The sequence below is a fragment of the Ranitomeya variabilis genome, chromosome 6, assembly GCF_051348905.1.
Source record: "Ranitomeya variabilis isolate aRanVar5 chromosome 6, aRanVar5.hap1, whole genome shotgun sequence".
In the NCBI taxonomy this organism is placed as follows: domain Eukaryota; kingdom Metazoa; phylum Chordata; class Amphibia; order Anura; family Dendrobatidae; genus Ranitomeya; species Ranitomeya variabilis.
Window position 1 is genome coordinate 100,720,120 of NC_135237.1, and position 19,729 is coordinate 100,739,848.

At 43.0% G+C, this 19,729-nt stretch overlaps 1 protein-coding gene across 2 annotated transcripts in view; it reads right to left on the reverse strand.

Moving 5' to 3' along the window:
- Nucleotides 1–19,729, reverse strand: part of RFTN1 (raftlin, lipid raft linker 1) — a 462,134-nt gene that overhangs the window by 92,558 nt on the left and 349,847 nt on the right. For both annotated transcript variants that reach the window (XM_077268863.1, XM_077268864.1), the window contains one exon: nucleotides 8,010–8,213. In XM_077268863.1, coding sequence (XP_077124978.1) covers nucleotides 8,010–8,213 — 204 coding nt within the window. The remainder of the gene's footprint in view (nucleotides 1–8,009; nucleotides 8,214–19,729) is intronic.

The following is a 19,729-nucleotide window of genomic DNA, read 5'->3' on the forward strand; positions in this document are numbered from 1 at the left end:
CTGTTTAAACTGCAAGATAATCAAGCATTCTTAGCAATGCTCATTCACAATAATCATGACATGAAAATAGACCTTAAAGAAGCACTGCCATCAACGTTTTATCTTAATATATTGCAGTCATCACATTATATATAGCACTGTGTACTTACAATTGCTCATTTTGCCTTTCTACCCAAATAGTTCTTCTGTTTTCTCTGCTCTATGTAGAAACAGGAAGTTTCTTGTCCTTACATTTATCATTCCCCTCTTCAACGCCTGATCCAGCTACTCCTTTCTCCCTGCTGAGGGGATTTTTGCCGTGACTTATGACTCATATGAGGAAAATTGACCTCCTGCTCCTACATAGAGCTTAGAAGGATTCAGTTAGTCAGTTTTTAATCATGTGATGTCATAGACCTCATGGAAAAGAGAAGAATTAGCTGGGTAGAAAGGCAAAATGAGCAATGGTAAATACACAGTGATATATAATATGATTGCAATATATTAAGAGGATAAAAACGTAGACAAGAGTGCTTCTTTAAATCACTTCGATTAGAGCCAGTGTTCCCAATAAATGATCCCAAAATATGTAATGAACATATATCCTACAACTATACACAATAGATGAACAGATCGATCCCTGTGATGGATCAAATATGTGTAAAATTTCGTGAAATTAGCAGTTCCAAGCAAATTTGAACACTTTCCGATTTAATTAAAAACGAAAATGCATGGTCGCCATTTTGGTGAACTATTTATGGCTAGCAAATGGCAAAATAGACAAAACAAAAAAACTAATACTTGCCTCACTGCTCAACTTTCTTGCTACCCTGCTGCTCGCCATCCAATCCTCTTCTTTTTGACGTCGCGGGTGGCATCTCTGGCTTCTTCACTATAGACCAAGACGTCTGGCCACCATCAGGACTTGGGAATCACTATGATTCATAGGTTTGTAGCGACCTTACAAAGAACAATGACCAGGATGGAAGTCATGGCTCAAAGTAAAGAGGGCAGACATGCGGCATGCGAGTGCAGAAGAAGACCTGATGGCTGTCACCAAGCAGCTGGGACGTCTGTTAAAAGTGAGCCATAAGATATTAGCTTCTTTTTATTTACTTTTTTTTTTCATCTTATATCTTTTATGCCCTGAGATCTGGGGAGACTCACAACATAATAAGGAACATTTGCAGCTAATCTAATTTTTGGAGAAAATTAATCAAAGCAAGTAAGCTTGAATCCCAAACGATCCACTTATCACTACTATACATCAAAACCAATAGGAGCCTCCATTTGATTGTATCCTGTCACATTCCGTAGGAATCATGGAATTTTCATTTACCTCTGTGTGAAACAAATTTGCAATGCGCTACGTGTGGCACGTGGCATTTTTATGCCAGGTTTGACACATTCACATCCAAGTTTTTATTTTCTTATATCCTAAATAAAGCAAAGCCTTCCAGCAGAAAAAGTATTTTCCTCGTGTAAACATTCAATATAGATCATGATCAGACATGACTGTCTCGCACTCCACGCTTTGATAAACCTAGAGGAAAATAATAATCTTTGCGGGGTAAATTTTTACTGGGGTGTTCTCGCTTGGATACTATATTTAATGTACCATGTAAAACCTGTCAGCAGCTTTACAAGCAAACACATGCTGCTTTCTCTGTCACAATCCCAAAATCAATTTTCAAGCTGTGAGGTGTAATGGTGCCATAACTCTGTCATACCAGCTCAGTTTTCTAACACTTATTACAGCCAATAATTTTTACTCGTATCTCCAATCTTATTTCACCCATGGCGGCTCGACCCCTCTGCCCGGAAACATGGGGCGTCTGAATTCAAGGTCTCTGTATATATTGACAGTATAACACTTATTTCAGTTGTGGGCAACGAATGGGTTAACAGGATGATCTTACACAATATGATTGTTTAGGCCCAACACAATACCATAATCACCCTAATGATAAAAAGAATAGAAAATGCTTGATTATGACTTATTTTGTAGATGAGCAGCTGCACGGCAACAGAGAATTCCCATTCTGACAACTAAATTTCTTCAAAAGAAAAAATAAATTTTGGATGTGTCTTCAGTAAAAAAAAAAAAAAGGCAGAGTTATAGTAATTGTATTATATTTAAAAAAAAATACTAAATATATTAAAATTCCAAAAATAAATACAAAATAATGAATAAAAATAGAAAAAAAATCTACACAAGAAATATAAAAAATTTACAAATGCTCTGAAACTAGCCAAAACCTTATTACTTAGAATAAAATATTGGGAGACGATATGGAAAATAAAAAAGTCACCAAAGGACACACACACGTAAGTAGGAATATTAAATCTTAGTCATCGTGATTCGTGACGAGTCAGACACAACCTGGAGTCACCCCACTGTGAATATTTTGCCCATTACGGAGGCAAATTACATTCTCCCACTGCCTGTCTATTTATCTTCTTCATATCCATATGGGAAAATTATAATCAGAACAGGCAGCCTGTTATGAGCAGATTTCGTTAACAGAGCTATGTATCAATCAGCAGGAACAGTCATCAACAAGCTACAAGGAAGATGTCATCTGATGTTACGGAAACAAACTGTGGAAGAAACGATCAGTGACACAAACTATCTAGAAAATAAAGAAATATAGTGGAAAACTCAGGATATGATCACATCAGAGAATGTCCTTCCTTTTCATTAAATGATCAGAAATGATTACAAATAAGTAAAAACATACTTGGCATCATTTACTTTCAATCTGTTGCAATTACAAGCGCATGATCTTCATTGTCATCAGTTTCTAGAATCCGATTATGGGATGACAGAAGATAAAAATGAATGAAGTAGATTACATTAGTTGTCATCAATTTAGGGCATAATATTATATATAAAAGTAAAATTTTTACCCAAAAAAGGTTGCAAACTTAAGTTCATCCAGAAATAGCGGACAATTCTTCATCTGTATTGATCCGTATACCATCCTTATACAATCTGTACGACATACGGGTTTTTTTTTTACATCAGTGGGAAATAAAATACTAGACCAAAGACAGTTTCCTAAGTTAATAATGGCAATGTATCAGGAAAAATCAGATGCTATCAGAGCTATGGGGTCAGAAAGCCAAACCACCGACTCCGACTCCTTAAATTTTCCTGACCTTCGACTCAGACTCCACAGCACTGCCTCTCTACTGAGCTGTACATAAAGTGAAGCACAGATTCATCTCAACTAAAAGCTGAGATCAGGAACAGAACAGAAATTTATAGGAAATGTCATAACTTTACCAAATTCTTATGAAAAAATTTACAGCACATCCTGCACTGAACTACTGATCCCAATTTATTATATATTTTAGGAGTTGGACCATTTCATACCAACTCTAAGGCTGCCGTCACACTAGCAGTATTTGGTCAGTATTTTACATCAGTATTTGTAAGCCAAAACCAGGAGTGGGTGATAAATGCAGAAGTGGTGCATATGTTTCTATTATACTTTTCCTCTAATTGTTCCACTCCTAGTTTTGGCTTACAAATACTGATGTAAAATGCTGACCAAATACTGCTAGTGTAACGGCAGCCTTAGTCTGCCTCCACTAAAATGGACACAGACTCCGACTCCACAGCCCCGAATGCTATACGGTTGATCTGTATGTGATCCGGTCTTTTTGCCCACCCATACACTTGAATAAATGAGTTTCATCTGAAATGTGGAAGAGAATAGCAAATGCTGTGATTTTTTTCATGTGGACATTTGGCCTGAGTGGAAAAAAAAAACTCAGAGGGTAAATACAATCATGTGAAAGTAGACTTATGCCAAGTTCATATGGACTTATGAAAAAAAAATTGGTTTTTCATCTGGATTTTCATCCATATTGTCATTGGTTTTCCATTCATATGCCAGCCGGGTGCCTTTGTTATGTCTATTTCTGACAGTTAAAAAATGACAACAATTAAAAAATGTACGAGGCCAAATACAGTTTCCTGTGTTAAAGGGGCTATCTGGAACTTTGCTTATTTTTTTGTTTGTTACTAAGAACCTACCAGCATGTAGATGCTAACTAACATGCCTCTTCTACCCAGTGACGGTCACAGAGCGCTCCAGCAGGCGATTCCCCCTCTTCTGGTGATGTCACGTTGACAGAGCAGCTACTTCTCTTTCACTATGCTCTGTTGATGGGGGGTCCCTGCTGACATAATGCTAATTTAAAGCTGGTTCCCAGCTGCCTAACTTCAAGGAGCCAGCTATCAATCATCATGACGTTGGCTGTGACGCCTCGTCGACAGAGCAGATTAGAAGAGAAAGAGCTGCTCTGCTGATGTGAGGTCAAAGGAAGCAGAAGAATCGTCTGAGCCAGAACAGATTGTCGTCAGGCAGAATAGGCTGGTAATTAACAACTGCCGGTAAGTTTTTAACCCCATAAGAAAAAATAACCAAAGACCAGAATAAGCCTTTTAATAATTGCAATGTGTCCACAAAAAAAGCAGATGCTACGTAGATGATCGTTTTTTGTGCACACCCACACACTTGAATAGGCAAGTCTCATCTGACATCCTCTTTACACACAGACACTCAATCCATTTGTAAAAACTGTCATCTAGACAATATTTCCAATGACATTGGTCAGTGTCGTGTCTGTTTTCTAGTGAATGTAACCAGGGCCGGACTGGGACTGAAATTCAGCCCTGGCATTTTTAAGCACACAGGCCCACGTCTTGTAACTTCTGTAATCTTGCTCTCTAGATAGTCCAAGTACAGGTCAGCAGCATACAATCAAAACGTTTTGTGTTGCGGACCTGCATAGCCAACAGCCACTGAATTATGGCCAACTTAGATGAGCCAATAATCATGAAATGTGTGTTGGTGCGTCTTGCTGATTATTGCTCATTTAAATAGGTCAGTAATCACCTGATGTAAGAGCAAAATGATGATTAGTCACGTGAGATGATTTTTAGCCGGCTTAAAAATCAAGGTTCTTGGTAGCATATTGCCCCAGACTTGCGCTCCTGAGAACAGGACATTATTTATTTTCCATTATAGTCTATGGTGCTGCTCACATGCCCATATGCTTTTGCAGACTGTGTCCCCAAATAAAAATCAGAGACATTTTTCGTTTTTTATCGTTGTCGCATACAAAATGACCTATACAGGTCTATGAACCTGTGCCAATCACGGACAGCACATAGACAGCACCAGCGTACACTTTGCGTGGTCCGTGATTAACATTGTAATGTATAGGAGAAGCTTTTAATTAATTTTTTTCATAAGTGAAAATCACTTACGTTTCAGTCTGGGGGCAAGCACACATTACCGGGCCATGTGTAGTGACTCATTAACCAGTTTACCGATGTCTTACCTTCCTTACCGAAGCAGCAGAGGTAACTTTTAAAAAACGAGACTGGACAGATCGTTTTCATGTTGGGATGCATGTATTTTGTGGCTGCAGAACCAAGGTAAGGGTGTGTGCACACATCTTTTTCAGGCGGATTGCGGCAGGCACCCCCCACCTGAAAAAGCACCTCAAACCTGCCGCATAACATGAACTTGGTGCACAGCAATGTAAAACGACATTGCTTTACCTGCTCCGTATGTTGTTACTTCTTTCAACTGCTTCAGTGCTTGAAAACTGAGGCCATTAAAAGAAGTAGCACAGTGTCACTTGCAACTATAACAGAAACTATCGTGAAAAGACGTCGGTGGCACAGAAAAACATGGCGCCTTCATGTAAAAGACTTGAGATGCTTTCCTGAAGCAGCTCTGCCACCTGAAATAAAATGCCGTGTGCACATACCCTAGATACAAACACTAGGCTACAGCATCCAGCAAACGCTGAATACAAGAATCATTCTAAGGCCAGGGTCACACTTGCGAGTCTCTCACTTCCGGCACTGTCGCCGGCAGTAGGGACCGGAGTGTGCGGCTGCATGTATTTCAATGCAGCTGAACGCTCCACTCCCAAGTGATGACGACAGTGCCGGGTATGGAAGCAAGAGACTCGAGTGAGTTTCTCGCATTGCACTCGCAAGTGTGACACCGGTCTAAGGGCCAATGCAGACGGCAATGTATATTCTCTCATCTGATAGAATCAGCAGTTTGCGTTGCCCTTCGAACTTACAGCGCAGGCGCCGGGGCCGCAGCAGGACACACGGGCGACTGCTGCGTGTTAACTTCCTCAAAGTGGTCACTGTTGCGGCTGCTGCTCCGACCGTGGAAGGTCGTCTGGGAAGTGAGGGACACACCGCAGTGGTCACTGACAAGGCGGTAAATCCGGGAGCCCCAGTGGGACGTTAATGAAGGCAGAGAGTATTGAGTGACTGCTGGGAGGCATTTGTGTTTGGGGGGAAAAGACATGCCCCTCCCCCGGACAAATTAGAGGTATCAGGGACAAATTATAAAAATGATTATTTTAGCATTGAAAGGGAGCACAACTAAAAGAGCCACCTTGACAGAATGCAGCATTAGTGCTACACAAGGTGGCTCTTTTAGTTAAAAACGCCTGGGGGGGTGACAGGTTCCCTTTAAATACAACAACTCAAAGTGTTTTGTTTGGGGGTAAGCAGGGGGTCAGGAGTCAATATACATGTCGGTGTGGGGCATGTTTCCACGCTGTGTACTGGCAGCGCTTTGGACGCAGTGGATCCCGGCTCTGCCAAAAACGCTGCCCCCTTTTGTACATGCGGTGATACCGCATTGTATCTATACATAGGACAGGGAGGGATATTTATTTTGTGGAGACTGATTGTCTCCGCAAGATAGACATGCTGCAGTCTATAAAGACGCGTCGCATGTGCGTAATTTTGGGTGTGTCATCACCCGCATCCCTGAACGCATAGTGGAGATGGGATTTCATAAAATCCCCTCCACTGTGCTGTAACATCTCGACACTGCGGCTGTACGCCCCGTTCAAGCCACAGCAAATCCAGACCAAATACGCCCCGTGTGCACATACCCTAAGGCAGCACAGAGAAGGTAAAGGCGGCTGCATTTGTTGACAGACTCAAACACTGGTGATATGTTCCCTTTAAAAATATATTAGTGTGCACAAATCTGCAACACAGGGCAGTAAAATGCAAGTCACGGACATACAGGGTGGGCAGCCTGGGGGGTCATGATTCTGCAGCATTACAGTACACACACACATACAGTACATATACAGACACATAAGGTGCATATATATATATATATATATATATATATATATATATATATATAAACACACACACATATACACACAGTACATATATACATATACTCAAACTACAGACACATGCCCTGCACATATACACAGTTTACACATTGAGCATACACATATATACTCACTCCTTTCTACAGGCAGCTGGATTTCTTCATCTGATGATGCATCCTAGGAGCAGGGGATTTCAGCTCTGTTGCTAGAGCAGTCATTGCACACACAGGCATGGGCCCTCCTGTCCTGCTCTCGGCCGTGCATCCTCCAGCTCTGATCCGGCAGAGGAGGGAACGCTGCAGCTGCTATTGGAGGAGCTCAGTGCTGGGATCTTCCAGTCTTTTTCTCCTCACAGCACTGTCCCCGCCCACCTCCTCATTGGTTTCTGTAGCTCCCCTGCTTGTTTTCATTGGCTGAGTGCCAGACAGCAGCAGTGCTGGCGATATGGATCTGGTGCGGCCTCCTAGAGAGGTATGTATGTAAATTATCCCCGCCGGCCATGAGCAGGAGCTGGGACATGGCCGGGGATAAATGCCTCCCTTCCCCCCCCACCTTGCCTCTGCCCTTCCTTCTCACTGTGGACTCCTGTGTCCCACTGCTGCTGCTCACATGTACAGAGCAGTTGAGACCGCGCCTCCTTCTTCTCCTGAGCGGCTCCTGTCCTGTCACATCAATGGTGCTCCTGCAGAGGGAGCGGCCCACGGCAGGGGGCGGCCCCTCTGGCAAATGCCAGAAGTGCCCTATGGCCAGTCCGGCCCTGAATGTAACACAGACAACACACGTGCGTAAAGCAGCCACAGTTTATACTCTGGGAAATAATTGGCAAATGTAAAATTCCATACCATTTAGCATTCCGAGATAAAAGACAGCATTCACTAGTGAGCATCCTTTTCTGAAATGATCTGTCATATATTCCAACCAGTTTGCTTCCAGACCAATGATGGCATTTTTTTCCCTTGTGATCTTCATGGGGATTTTTACTGTGTAATATTTTCGATACCTTTGTTGTGTCTTCGGTTTGTTAAAAAGAGCCAAAATCTCAGATTCTGAAAAAGAAAAGATGACAATTTCATTTCTATAGACAGCTCAAAATTATTAGTGCAGCTTCCATACACGCACTCCAATCATGCTACAACACAAAGAGGGGGCAAACTACCATGTCTAGTCTGTAGGTTGGGCAGTTTAGTAAGGCTAAATCTCCTTGAATTGCTTACCGATAGAGGTTTCCAAAAGCTTCTCCTATCAAACAGTTTGCGATGGCATCAAAGTGCTGTCAGATTATTCATGGACCCAGGATTTTGGCGAGTTTGATCAAAGACTCAGGTCAATATCGGTCATATCTCCATGATTTTTGTGCAGACCACTTAGTCCGCAACAATACACAGACATGTGAGCAGCCCCATAGACTCTAAGGCCGGCGTCACACTGGCGAGTTTTACGGACGTAAGAGCGCAGAAACTACGTCCGTAAAACTCGCATTACATACGGCACAATTATTCTCAATGGGGCTGCTCCTATTAGCCGTATATTACGGTTCAGTATTATATGGCTTTCTACGGCCGTACAAAATCGCAGCATGCTGCGTTTGTCAGCGTATTGCGCAAAAAAAATCGCTAATGAAAGTCTATGGGGGCGAGAAAAATACGGATTCCACACGGACCTGCAGTGTGACTTGCGAGAAATACGCAGCGGTGTTAGTGAAAAGTCGGTAATTCAATTGCCGGCTTTTCATTTCTCCTGCACAAACCCGACAGGATATGAGACATGGTTTACATACAGTAAACCATCTCATATCCCCTTTTTTTTTGCATATTCCACACTATTAATGTTAGTAGTGTGTATGTGCAAAATTTCAGCGCTGTAGCTGCTGAAATAAAGGGTTAAATGGCGGAAAAAATTGGCGTGGGCTCCCGCGCAATTTTCTCCGCCAGAATGGTAAAGCCAGTGACTGAGGACAGATATTAATAGCCTAGAGAGGGTCCATGGTTATTGGCCCCCCCGTGGCTAAAAACATCTGCCCCCAGCCACCCCAGAAAAGGCACATCTGGAAGATGCCCCTATTCTGGCACTTGGCCACTCTCTTCCCACTCCCGTGTAGCGGTGGGATATGGGGTAATGAAGGGTTAATGCCACCTTGCTATTGGAAGGTGACATTAAGCCAGATTAATAATGGAGAGGCGTCAATTATGACACTTATCCATTATTAATCCAATTGTTGAAAAGGGTTAAAAAACACACACACACATGATTTAAAAGTATTTTAATGAAATAAACACAGCGGTTGTTGTAATAATTTATTGTTCTCTCAATCCATCAGGAACACCCTCGCTTGGAAAAATAATAAACGCACAAGATACATACCTTCTGGTGAACCGTCTCGTCCCACGATGTAATCCATCTGAAGGGGTTAACTAATATTACAGGCAGGAGCCCTGCTAAATGCAGCTGTGCTCCGTGCCTGTAATCCCCGGCGAATGAATGAAATGTAGGTCATTGACCTACATTTCCTTCAGTCGCGGTGATGCGCCCCCTGGTGGATGTCCCCATATGACCTGGAGCGTGGGAAAAAGTTCCCAGGCTGCAGTTCATGAGAACATCCACCAGAGGGCGCCTCACCGCGACTCAATGTAAGTACAGATCACTGCTTTCCTTTCAGCACCCGGGGATTACAGGCACGGAGCACAGCTGCATTAGCAGGGCTCCTGCCTGTAATATGAGTTAACCCCTTCAGATGGATTACTTCGTGGGACGAGACGGTTCACCAGAAGGTATGTATCTTGTGCGTTTATTATTTTTCCAAGCGAGGGTGTTCCTGATGGATTGAGAGAACAATAAATTATTACAACAACCGCTGTGTTTATTTTATTAAAATACTTTTAAATCATGTGTGTGTGTGTTTTAACCCTTTCCAACAATTGGATTAATAATGGATAGGTGTCATAATTGACGCCTCTCCATTATTAATCTGGCTTAATGTCACCTTCCAATAGCAAGGTGGCATTAACCCTTCATTACCCCATATCCCACCGCTACACGGGAATGGGAAGAGAGTGGCCAAGTGCCAGAATAGGCGCATCTTCCAGATGTGCCTTTTCTGGGGTGGCTGGGGGCAGATGTTTTTAGCCACGGGGGGGCCAATAACCATGGACCCTCTCCTGGCTATTAATATCTGTCCTCAGTCACTGGCTTTACCATTCTGGCGGAGAAAATTGCGCGGGAGCCCACGCCAATTTTTTCCGCCATTTAACCCTTTATTTCAGCAGCTACAGCGGTGAAATTTTGCACATACACACTACTAACATTAGTAGTGTGGAATATGCAAAAAAAAGGGGATATGAGATGGTTTACTGTATGAAAACCATGTCTCATATCCTGTCGGGTTTGTGCAGGAGAAATGAAAAGCCGGTAATTGAATTACCGGCTGTTCACAGATATCGCGCTGAATGAAATCTAAATACAGAATATATATATATGTGTCTCAATTACATATATATATATATATATATACTGTATACATGTTTTCCCGAACATTTGAGCACATAAATCCATTAGATGTCGGTTTTGCAAGCCTGCGCGAAAATCTCGCAGTACGGATGCCATACGGATTACATACGGAGGATGCCATGCGCAAAATACGCTGACACACCCTGACTACGGATCACTATTTTGGGAACATTTCTCCGTATTACGGCCGTAGTACGGACGTAAAAAACGGACCGTATTGTCTTACGCCGAGTGTGACGCCGGCCTAATAGGTATGAGTTTTATCAGTAAAAAACATAGAACTCATATGAGAAAAACTTATTTCGGAATGAGCCCTAAATCTGTTTTTACACGTCCATTAATCAAGGCTTAAGTACAGACCGTGATGTACAGGTTGGCCATGGAGCTCCTGACCTGAACTCAACAGCCCCAGACATCATGGTTTGTTCTCAGACAGTGAATGCTGTAGGGCAGCATGAATCACTTAACAGGTCCCCCTTAAGGATTTCATTGGTATGCAGATTTATAAGTACTGCACACTACTTTGTATCCATTTTATGAATACCGGTAGTTGTTTTTTGCATAAATTTTACAGCTGTACTTCATATAAGGCTAGGCTCACATTTATACAGTGTATTCTAGACATATACACTAGAATTGCAAAAAACTGTATTCAGACACATATGACAAAGTATCTATACAATAAAATGGCCAAGATGTAATAAAAAAAAGTTATTTTGATGACGCTTTCTTAAGTTTTCTGTTGTATTGAATATTTTAGGACATACAAAAAAGTAATAAAAGCAATACCTTTGAATATGTCTAAAACTTATACATTTTCTGTCTGTGCCTTGAAAAACTAGGTGAGAGAATAATGTAGAAAAAAAAGTATTTAGACAGACATAGTTTGATATATGGCGCACTCTTTTTTGACATGTAATACATTATATGATTATGTACAAATGTGGACTTAGACTAAGGCCTGTTTCACACGTCAGTGGCTCCGGTACGTGTGGTGACAGTTTTCTCACGTACCGGAGACACTGACTCACGTAGGCACATTAAAATAAATGTGTCTCTGCACATTTCAGCGTGTTTTCACGGACCGTGTGTCCGTTTGAAAAACACGGAGACATGTCAGTGTTCGTGGGAGCGCACGTATCACACGGACCCATTAAAGTCAATGGGTCCGTGTAAACACGTACCGCACACGGATGCTGTCCGTGTGCCGCCCGTGTGCCGACTGAGGACCGCACGGACAGTGCAGGAGACAGCGCTAGAGTTAAGCGCTGTCCCCAGCGTGTGGTGCTGAAGCCGCCATTCATTCCTTCTCCCCAGCAGCGTTCGCTGGAGAGAAGGAATGAAAAATCATGGTTTTTTTTATTTTTTTGTTTTTAAAATAAAGTTCCCGGTCACCTGCCGCCTCCCACCCCCTGTGCGCCCGCCCGCTGGCATTAAAATACTCACCCAGCTCCTGCGATGTCTCCTCTTAGCGCCGCAGCTTGTCCTGTATGAGCAGTCACGTGGTGCCGCTCATTACAGTGATGAGTATGCGGCTCCACCTCCCATAGGGCCGCTTACTGTAGCGCTGTCTCCTGCACGGTCCGTGTGGTACTCAGTCGGCACACGGGCGGCACACGGCTGCCACACGTGTGCCACACTGATGTGCCACGTGAGCTCACGGACACACGGACACGGATAACTCCGGTACCGATTTTTCCGGTACCGGAATTATCTGGATGTGTGAGACTGGCCTAAGATGTATTTTTTTTTAAATGCTCATATGATGAGTTTGTGGTATTTTAGGACATTGTATGTGGATTATTTTTCACAAGTTTTCAGGAGCTTTCTCCATAGCAACCTTTCTTTCTTATATTACTCGGTCCTTCATCGCCAAACTTCCCTGACCCTGTACTTAGGACATACAAAGGGCAAGAAGGCTTGGAAGGACTTCTGCCATTATCTTATGAATTACACACGTGGTCAAAATTGTTGGTATCTGCCGTTTAATGACAGAAAAACCCACAATGGTAACAGAAATAACTTGAATCTGAGAAAATTAATAATAAATAAAAGATCTATGAAAATGAACAAATGAAAGTCAGACATTGCTTTTCAACCATGCTTCCACAGAATTTAAAAAAAATAAATAAAACTCATGAAATAGGCCTAGACAAAATGATGGTACCCGTAACTTAATATTTTGTTGCACAACCTTTTGAGGCAAACACTGCAATCAAATGATTACTGTATCTGTCAATGAGACATCTGCACCTCTCGACAGGTATTTTGGCCAATCCTCAAGAGCAAACTGCCCCAGTTGTCTCTTCCAGACGGCATGCTTCAGCTCTTTCCAAAGATGCTCAATAGGTCAGGGCTCATAGAAGGCCACTTCAGAATAGTCCAATGTTTTCCTCTTAGCCATTCTAGGGTGATTTAGCTGTGTGTTTTGGGTCATTATCCTGCTGCAAGACCCATGACCTGCGACGGAGACCAAGCTTTCTGTCACTGGGCAGCACATTTCTCTCTAGAATCCCTTGATAGTCTTGAGATTTCATTGTAACCTGCACAGATTCTAGACACCCTGTGCCAGATGCAGCAAAGCAGCTCCAGAACATAACAGAGCCTCCTCCAGGTTTCACAGTAGGGACAGTGTTCTTTTCTTGATATGCTTCATTTTTCCATCTGTGAACATAGAGCTGATGTGCCTTGCCAAAAAGTTCCATTTTTGTCTCATTTGTTCATAGGACATCCTCTTATTCTTCCAGAAGCTGTGTGGCTTGTCAACATGTAGTTTGGCAAATTCCAGTCTGGCTTTTTTATGATTTTTTTCAACAATGGTTTCCTCCTTGGTCGTCTCCCATGAAGTCCACTTTGGCTCATACAATGATGGATGGTGCGATCTGACACTGATGTTCCTTGAGCTTGAGGGTTAATATGTTTAGAAGTTTTTCTGGGCTCTTTTGTTACCATTCGTATTATCTGTCTCTTTGATTTGTCATCAATTTTCCTCCGTGGCCATGTCCAGGGAGGTTGGCTACCTTCCCATGAATCTTAAAATGTTTGAATAATATGTGCAACTGTATTCACAGGAACATCAAGCTGCTTGGAGATGGTCTTATAACTGTTACCTTTAACATGTTTGTCTATAAGGTTCTTTCTAATCTCTTGGGACAACTCTTTCCTTTGCTTCCTCTAGTCCATGTCGAGTGTGATACACACCATGTCACTAAACAGCATAGTGAGTATCTGTAGCTCTATATACAGGCCCACTCACTGATTCCAAGATTGTAGACACCTGTGATGCTAGTTAGTAGACACACCTTGATTTAACATGTCCCTTTTGTCTCATTATTTTCAGGGGCAGAGGCGTATCTAGGGGGGGCAGCCAAGGTATGTGCCCAGGGTGCAGCCAGCAGGGGGGCACAGTCGGGCCACCTAATGCGGCAGTCCACAGTGTCTCCCTGGCGGCTGCATTCTGCCACCCCCCAGACTGAGAGTCGGCTGTTCTCTGTGCTGTCAAGCTGACAGCCGGCACAGAGAAGCTGCAGCATGCCCATGCTTCCTCTCACACAGAGAGCAGCGCCGCTGGATGACGTAATCATTCAGTGGCTGGCTGTGCCAGAGAGAGGAAGGCGACGGTGAAGCTGCAGCAGATCGGTGTGTGTGTGTAAATGATGGGGCAGATGGGGAGAAGGCAATGATAAGGGGATGGAGAGAGCAATGATGGGGAAGGAGGAAATGATGGAAGTGGTGGAATGGGCAATGATGGGGATGGTGGTGTAGGAGGAAATGATGAATGTGGTGGAAAGGGCAATGATGGGGATGGTGGGGAGGAGGAAATGATGGAGGTGGTGGAATGGGCAATGATGGGGTGGTGAGGGAGAAGGCAATGATGGAGGTGGGGAGAAGGCAATGATGGTGGTAATGGAAAAGACAATGATGGGAGTGGTGGGGAAAGAGGCAATGAATGGGGGTGGTGGAGGAGAAGGCTGTGATGGAGGTGGTGAAAGGGCAAAGATGGGGGTGTTGGAGAGGGCAATGATGGGGTGGTAGGGGAGAAAGCAATGATGGAGGTGGTGGAAAGGGCAATGATGGGGTGGTGGGTGGAGAATGCAATGATGGTGGTGGTGGAAAGGGCAATAATGGGGGTGGAGGAAATGATGGAGGTGGTGGAAAGAACAATGATGGGGTGGTGGGGAGAATGCAATGATGGTGGTGGTGGAAAGGACAATGATGGTGGTGGAAAGGGCAATAATGGGGGTGGTGGGGAGGAAATGATGGAGGTGGTTTAATGAGCAATGATGGGAGTGGTGGGGGAAAAGACAATGATGAGGTGGTCGGGGAGGAGGAAATGATGGAGGTGGTGGAATGGGCAAAGATGGGAGTGGTGGGGAAAAGACAATAATGGGGTGGGGTGGGGGAGGAGGAAATGATGAAGGAGGTGAAATGGGCAAAGATATAGGGTGGTGGGGGAGAAAGAAATGATAGTGGTGGTGAAGAGGGCAATGATGGGGTGGGGGAGAGGACAATAATGTGATGCGGGGAAAGGAGGAAAATGAGGGGTGTGGGGGATTGGGATGGGAGGAAGGGGGACTTATAAAGGACTTAGGAACAGGGGAGGTGGAGGAAGACATTATTATCGCTTATTATGTCTAACAGTCCCTTAGTATAGAGTGTACATAGTTATTATGTATAGGGCCACCCTTAGTTGCAAAGTAGTGGGGGTCATATTTTGTGCAGACAATATAGTGAGGGGCAATTTTTTATTCAGGAGCATTATAATGACACTTCTATCTTTAACCCCTTCATGACCTTGGGATTTTCCATTTTTCCGTGTTCGTTTTTCACTCCCCTCCTTCCCAGAGCCATAACTTTTTTATTTTTCCGTCAATTTGGCCATGTGAGGGCTTATTTTTTGCAGGACGAGTTGTACTTTTGAACGACATCATTGGTTTTACCATGTCGTGCACTAGAAAACGGGAAAAAAATTCCAAGTGCAGTGAAATTGCAAAAAAAGTGCAGTCCCACACTTGTTTATTGTTTGGCTTTTTTGCTATGTTCACTAAATGCTAAAACTGACCTGCCATTATGATTCCCAGGTCATTACGAGTTCATAGACACCAAACATGACTAGGTTATTTTTTATCTAAGTGGTGAAAAAAAATTCCAAACTTTGCTAAAAAAATAAAAATAAAATAAAAAATTGCGCCATTTTCCGATACTCGTAGCGTCTCCATTTTTCATGATCTGGGGTCGGTTGAGGGCTTATTTTTTGCATTCCGAGCTGGCGTTTTAAATGATACCATTTCGGTGCAGATATGTTCTTTTGATCGCCAGTTATTGCATTTTAATGCAATGTCGCGGGACCAAAAAAATGTAATTCTGGCGTTTCGAATTTTTTTCTTGATACGCCGTTTAGCGATCAGGTTAATGCTTTTTTTTTATTGATAGATCGGGCGATTCTGAACGTGGCGATACCAAATATGTGTAGATTTGAATTTTTTTTTAATTGATTTATTTTGATTGGGGCGAAAGGGGGTGATTTAAACTTTTATATTTTTTTTATTTTTTTCACATTTTTTTTTACTTTTTTTTTTTTTTACTTTTGCCATGCTTCTATAGCCTCTATAGGAGGCTAGAAGCTGGCACAACACGATCGCCTCTGCTACATAGCAGCGATCTGATGTTCGCTGCTATATAGCAGAATTGCAGGTGTGCTGTGAGCGCCGACCACAGGGTGGCGCTCACAGCTGCCGGGGATCAGTAACCATAGAGGTCTCAAGAACCTCTATGGTTACTATTCTGAATCATCGCCGACCTCCGATCATGTGACGGGGGTCGGCGATGCGATCATTTCCGGACGCCCGGCCAGAAGCGGTAGTTAAATGCCGCTGTCTGCGTTTGACAGCGGCATTTAACTAGTTAATAGGCGCGGGCAGATCGCGATTCTGCCCGCGCCTATTACGTGCATATGTCTGCTGTTCAAAACAGCTGACATGTCCCGGCTTTGATGCGGGCTCACCGCCGGAGCCCGCATCAAAGCGGGTCTTCTGACCTTGGACGTACTATCCCGTCCGAGGTCAGAAAGGGGTTAAGGGCATCATGTGGAGATTTTCGGCAAAAGAGCGGAGAAGATGGAAGTCTGCAGAGACGAGCTGTGGATGAGAAAATTCATCATGGGGTCTGGACAAGATGAAGAAAAGAAGGAGAACGACTCCATAGACAACATCTATAAGGTACATGAATGTAAATGTTATTTGTGATACTAACTAATTCTCATGTTTTTATTTATGTTAGGAGCATTAAAGGGGTTGTCCAGGTTTGTAATGAGTCTGCAGTAATTCTTTGTGACTGCAGACGTCTGACTCTCACAGATTCTCTCATGCTGGTGATTTACATACATGCCATCACGTGCTGACTAGACATGTGTGGCCTAGCTCAATGAAAATGAACTGAGCGAGGCCGGGCACGTCTAGTCAGAATGTGGTCAGAAGTATACAAATCACATGCTTGTGCTGACATGACTGTCCACTGGTGAGGGAGAATCCTAAAAGTGTGCAGTGCATTAGTTTTGAGAAGTCAGAAGCCTGCAATGTCAGTATTCAGCTCTGTAGGTTCCAGTAGTCATCATATGGACAGTTCACTCATATGCGACTTTCACACTTATGGTCCAGTGACAACGAGCTCCGCTTCCTGCTTCTCTCAGCTTTTCACTGAACATTGACAGCATTAGGGAGAGGAACTCGTCGGTACATGACGAAGTGTGTAAGTCGCATATGTCCTCGGGGGGGTTTGGGCGCCAAACTGAATTCTTGCCCCGGGTGCCAAAAAACCTAGATACACCTCTGCTCAGGGGTACCATAATTTCTGTCCAGGCCTATTTCATGAGTTTTATTTTATTTTTTTTTAATTCTGTGGAAGCATGGTTGAAAAGCAATGTCTGACTTTCATTTGTTCATTTTCATAGATCTTTTATTTATTATTTCTTTTGTCAGATTCAAGTTATTTCTGTGACCATTGTGGGTTTTTCTGTCATTAAACGAGGGGTACCAACAATTTTGACCACGTGTGTATATTTGAATAGAAAAACTCTTGGAGGAGAATCCCTTTAACTGGAACAGTGATGGTCTCCTAATGGTGCTTCTTACATCATTTTGCAATAGACAGCATTACACTACCACTGAGATTCATTCCTAATCATACAGAAAACATAAAGCTGTAAAAATGACAACAAAACAAATATGAAAAGAAGATATTTTCTAGCATTACTGATTTTCAATTTATACATTGCAGCGATTCACTCTCTCTAGCAGTGGGTTAGGTTCAGCACAGGCACTTAGTCTCTTGTTCACGCAAGAAGATTTATTAAAGTTCATAGTCTTCCAGCATAAAGAAAAACAAACATTCTTTTCTTTGGCATAAAGACCAGCAAAGGAAAGACAAAATAGTTCACATCACACATCATAGAATGGACTCACCAGGTCAGAGTAACATCCAGACTCTCACTGCAGAAAGAGGTCTTTCTGCCTTTCACTCACAGACCCAGACTGAGGCAACTGCTTTAAATAGGCCGCTCAAAGCCTGGAAGTGCAGATATCGGTACAGCAAGTCCCACCCAGCTCTTCTGGCCGTTCCTAAACACCAGACCCAATATCTGGGTTCATTAAAACCCTCTCATAACTATCTGTGCTGGAGTCTGCTTTTCCAAGCTTCCTGTCACTGAGGCTATCCACCTTGGTGACACACATCTCTTGTCCAAAACCTGTCCAGCTGACGGTTTACAACACTGATTTAAAGCGTAACCGTCATTGTAATTCTGATTTCATAAATCAATAGTACACATTAAAATAAGCAACTTTGTAATATATCTTATCAGAAAAAAATTGCTTCTTTCTCTGCAAACATTGATGCAAATTTGCAATTCTGAGGTAAAATCTGTATTCAGTAAAGACTTTTCCATTACTGAGATAGGAGTTGGTGGCTGCTTCTGATGACAGTCTATGTAAATGAGGGGAGGGTGTAGCTCTGCCTCTAGCTCCTCCATCCTCCCATATACATAGAATCTTATCTGTAGCAGCCGCCATCTCCTACCTCAGTAATGGGAAAGTCTTCACTGAATTCAGATTTTCACTCAGATTTGAGATTTTTGATAATGACTGATAAATTTTGTTAGATAAAGAAGCAGATTTCTCTGATAACATATATTACAAAGCTGCTTATTTTCATGTGTACTACTCATTTATTAAATAAAACTTTAAACAACGGTTGCCATGTGCACACGTTCAGTATTTTTCGCGTTACATATGCCTCCTATTATTTACAGTGTATTCCGCATTTCTTGTGCAAATGTTGCATTTTTTTCCGCGAAAAAATCGCATCGCGGAAAAAAAAGCAACATGTTCATTAAATTTGCGGAATTGTAGGGATTCCGCACAACTAGGAATAATAATAATCTTAATAATAACCTTTATTTTTATATAGCGCTAACATATTCCGCAGCGCTTTACAGTTTGCACACATTATCATCACTGTCCCCTCTGGGGCTCACAATCTACATTCCCTATCAGTATGTCTTTGGAATGTGGGAGGAAACCTGAGTACCCGGAGGAAACCCACGCAAACACGGAGAGAACATACAAACTCTTTGCAGATGTTGTCCTTGGTGGGGTTTGAACCCAGGACTCCAGCGCTGCAAGGCTGCTGTGCTAACCACTGCGCCACCGTGCTGCCCATGAATTGATTTGCTTACTTTCCACATGTGGCTGTGCCCACCATGCGGGAAGTAAGCAGATCATGTGCGGTTGGTACCCAGGGTGGAGGAGAGGAGACTCTCCTCCACGGACTGGGCACCATATAATTGGTAAAAAAAAAAGAATTAAAATAAAAAATAGTGATATACTCACCTTCGATGGCCCCCGGAGTCTTCCCGCCTCTCATCGCTGCCGCTTCCGTTCCTATAGATGGTGTGTGTGAGAAGGACCTGCGATGACGTCGCGGTCTTGTGATTGGTCGCGTGACCGCTCATGTGACCGCTCACGTGACCGAGACGTCATCGAAGGTCCTGCACACACACACA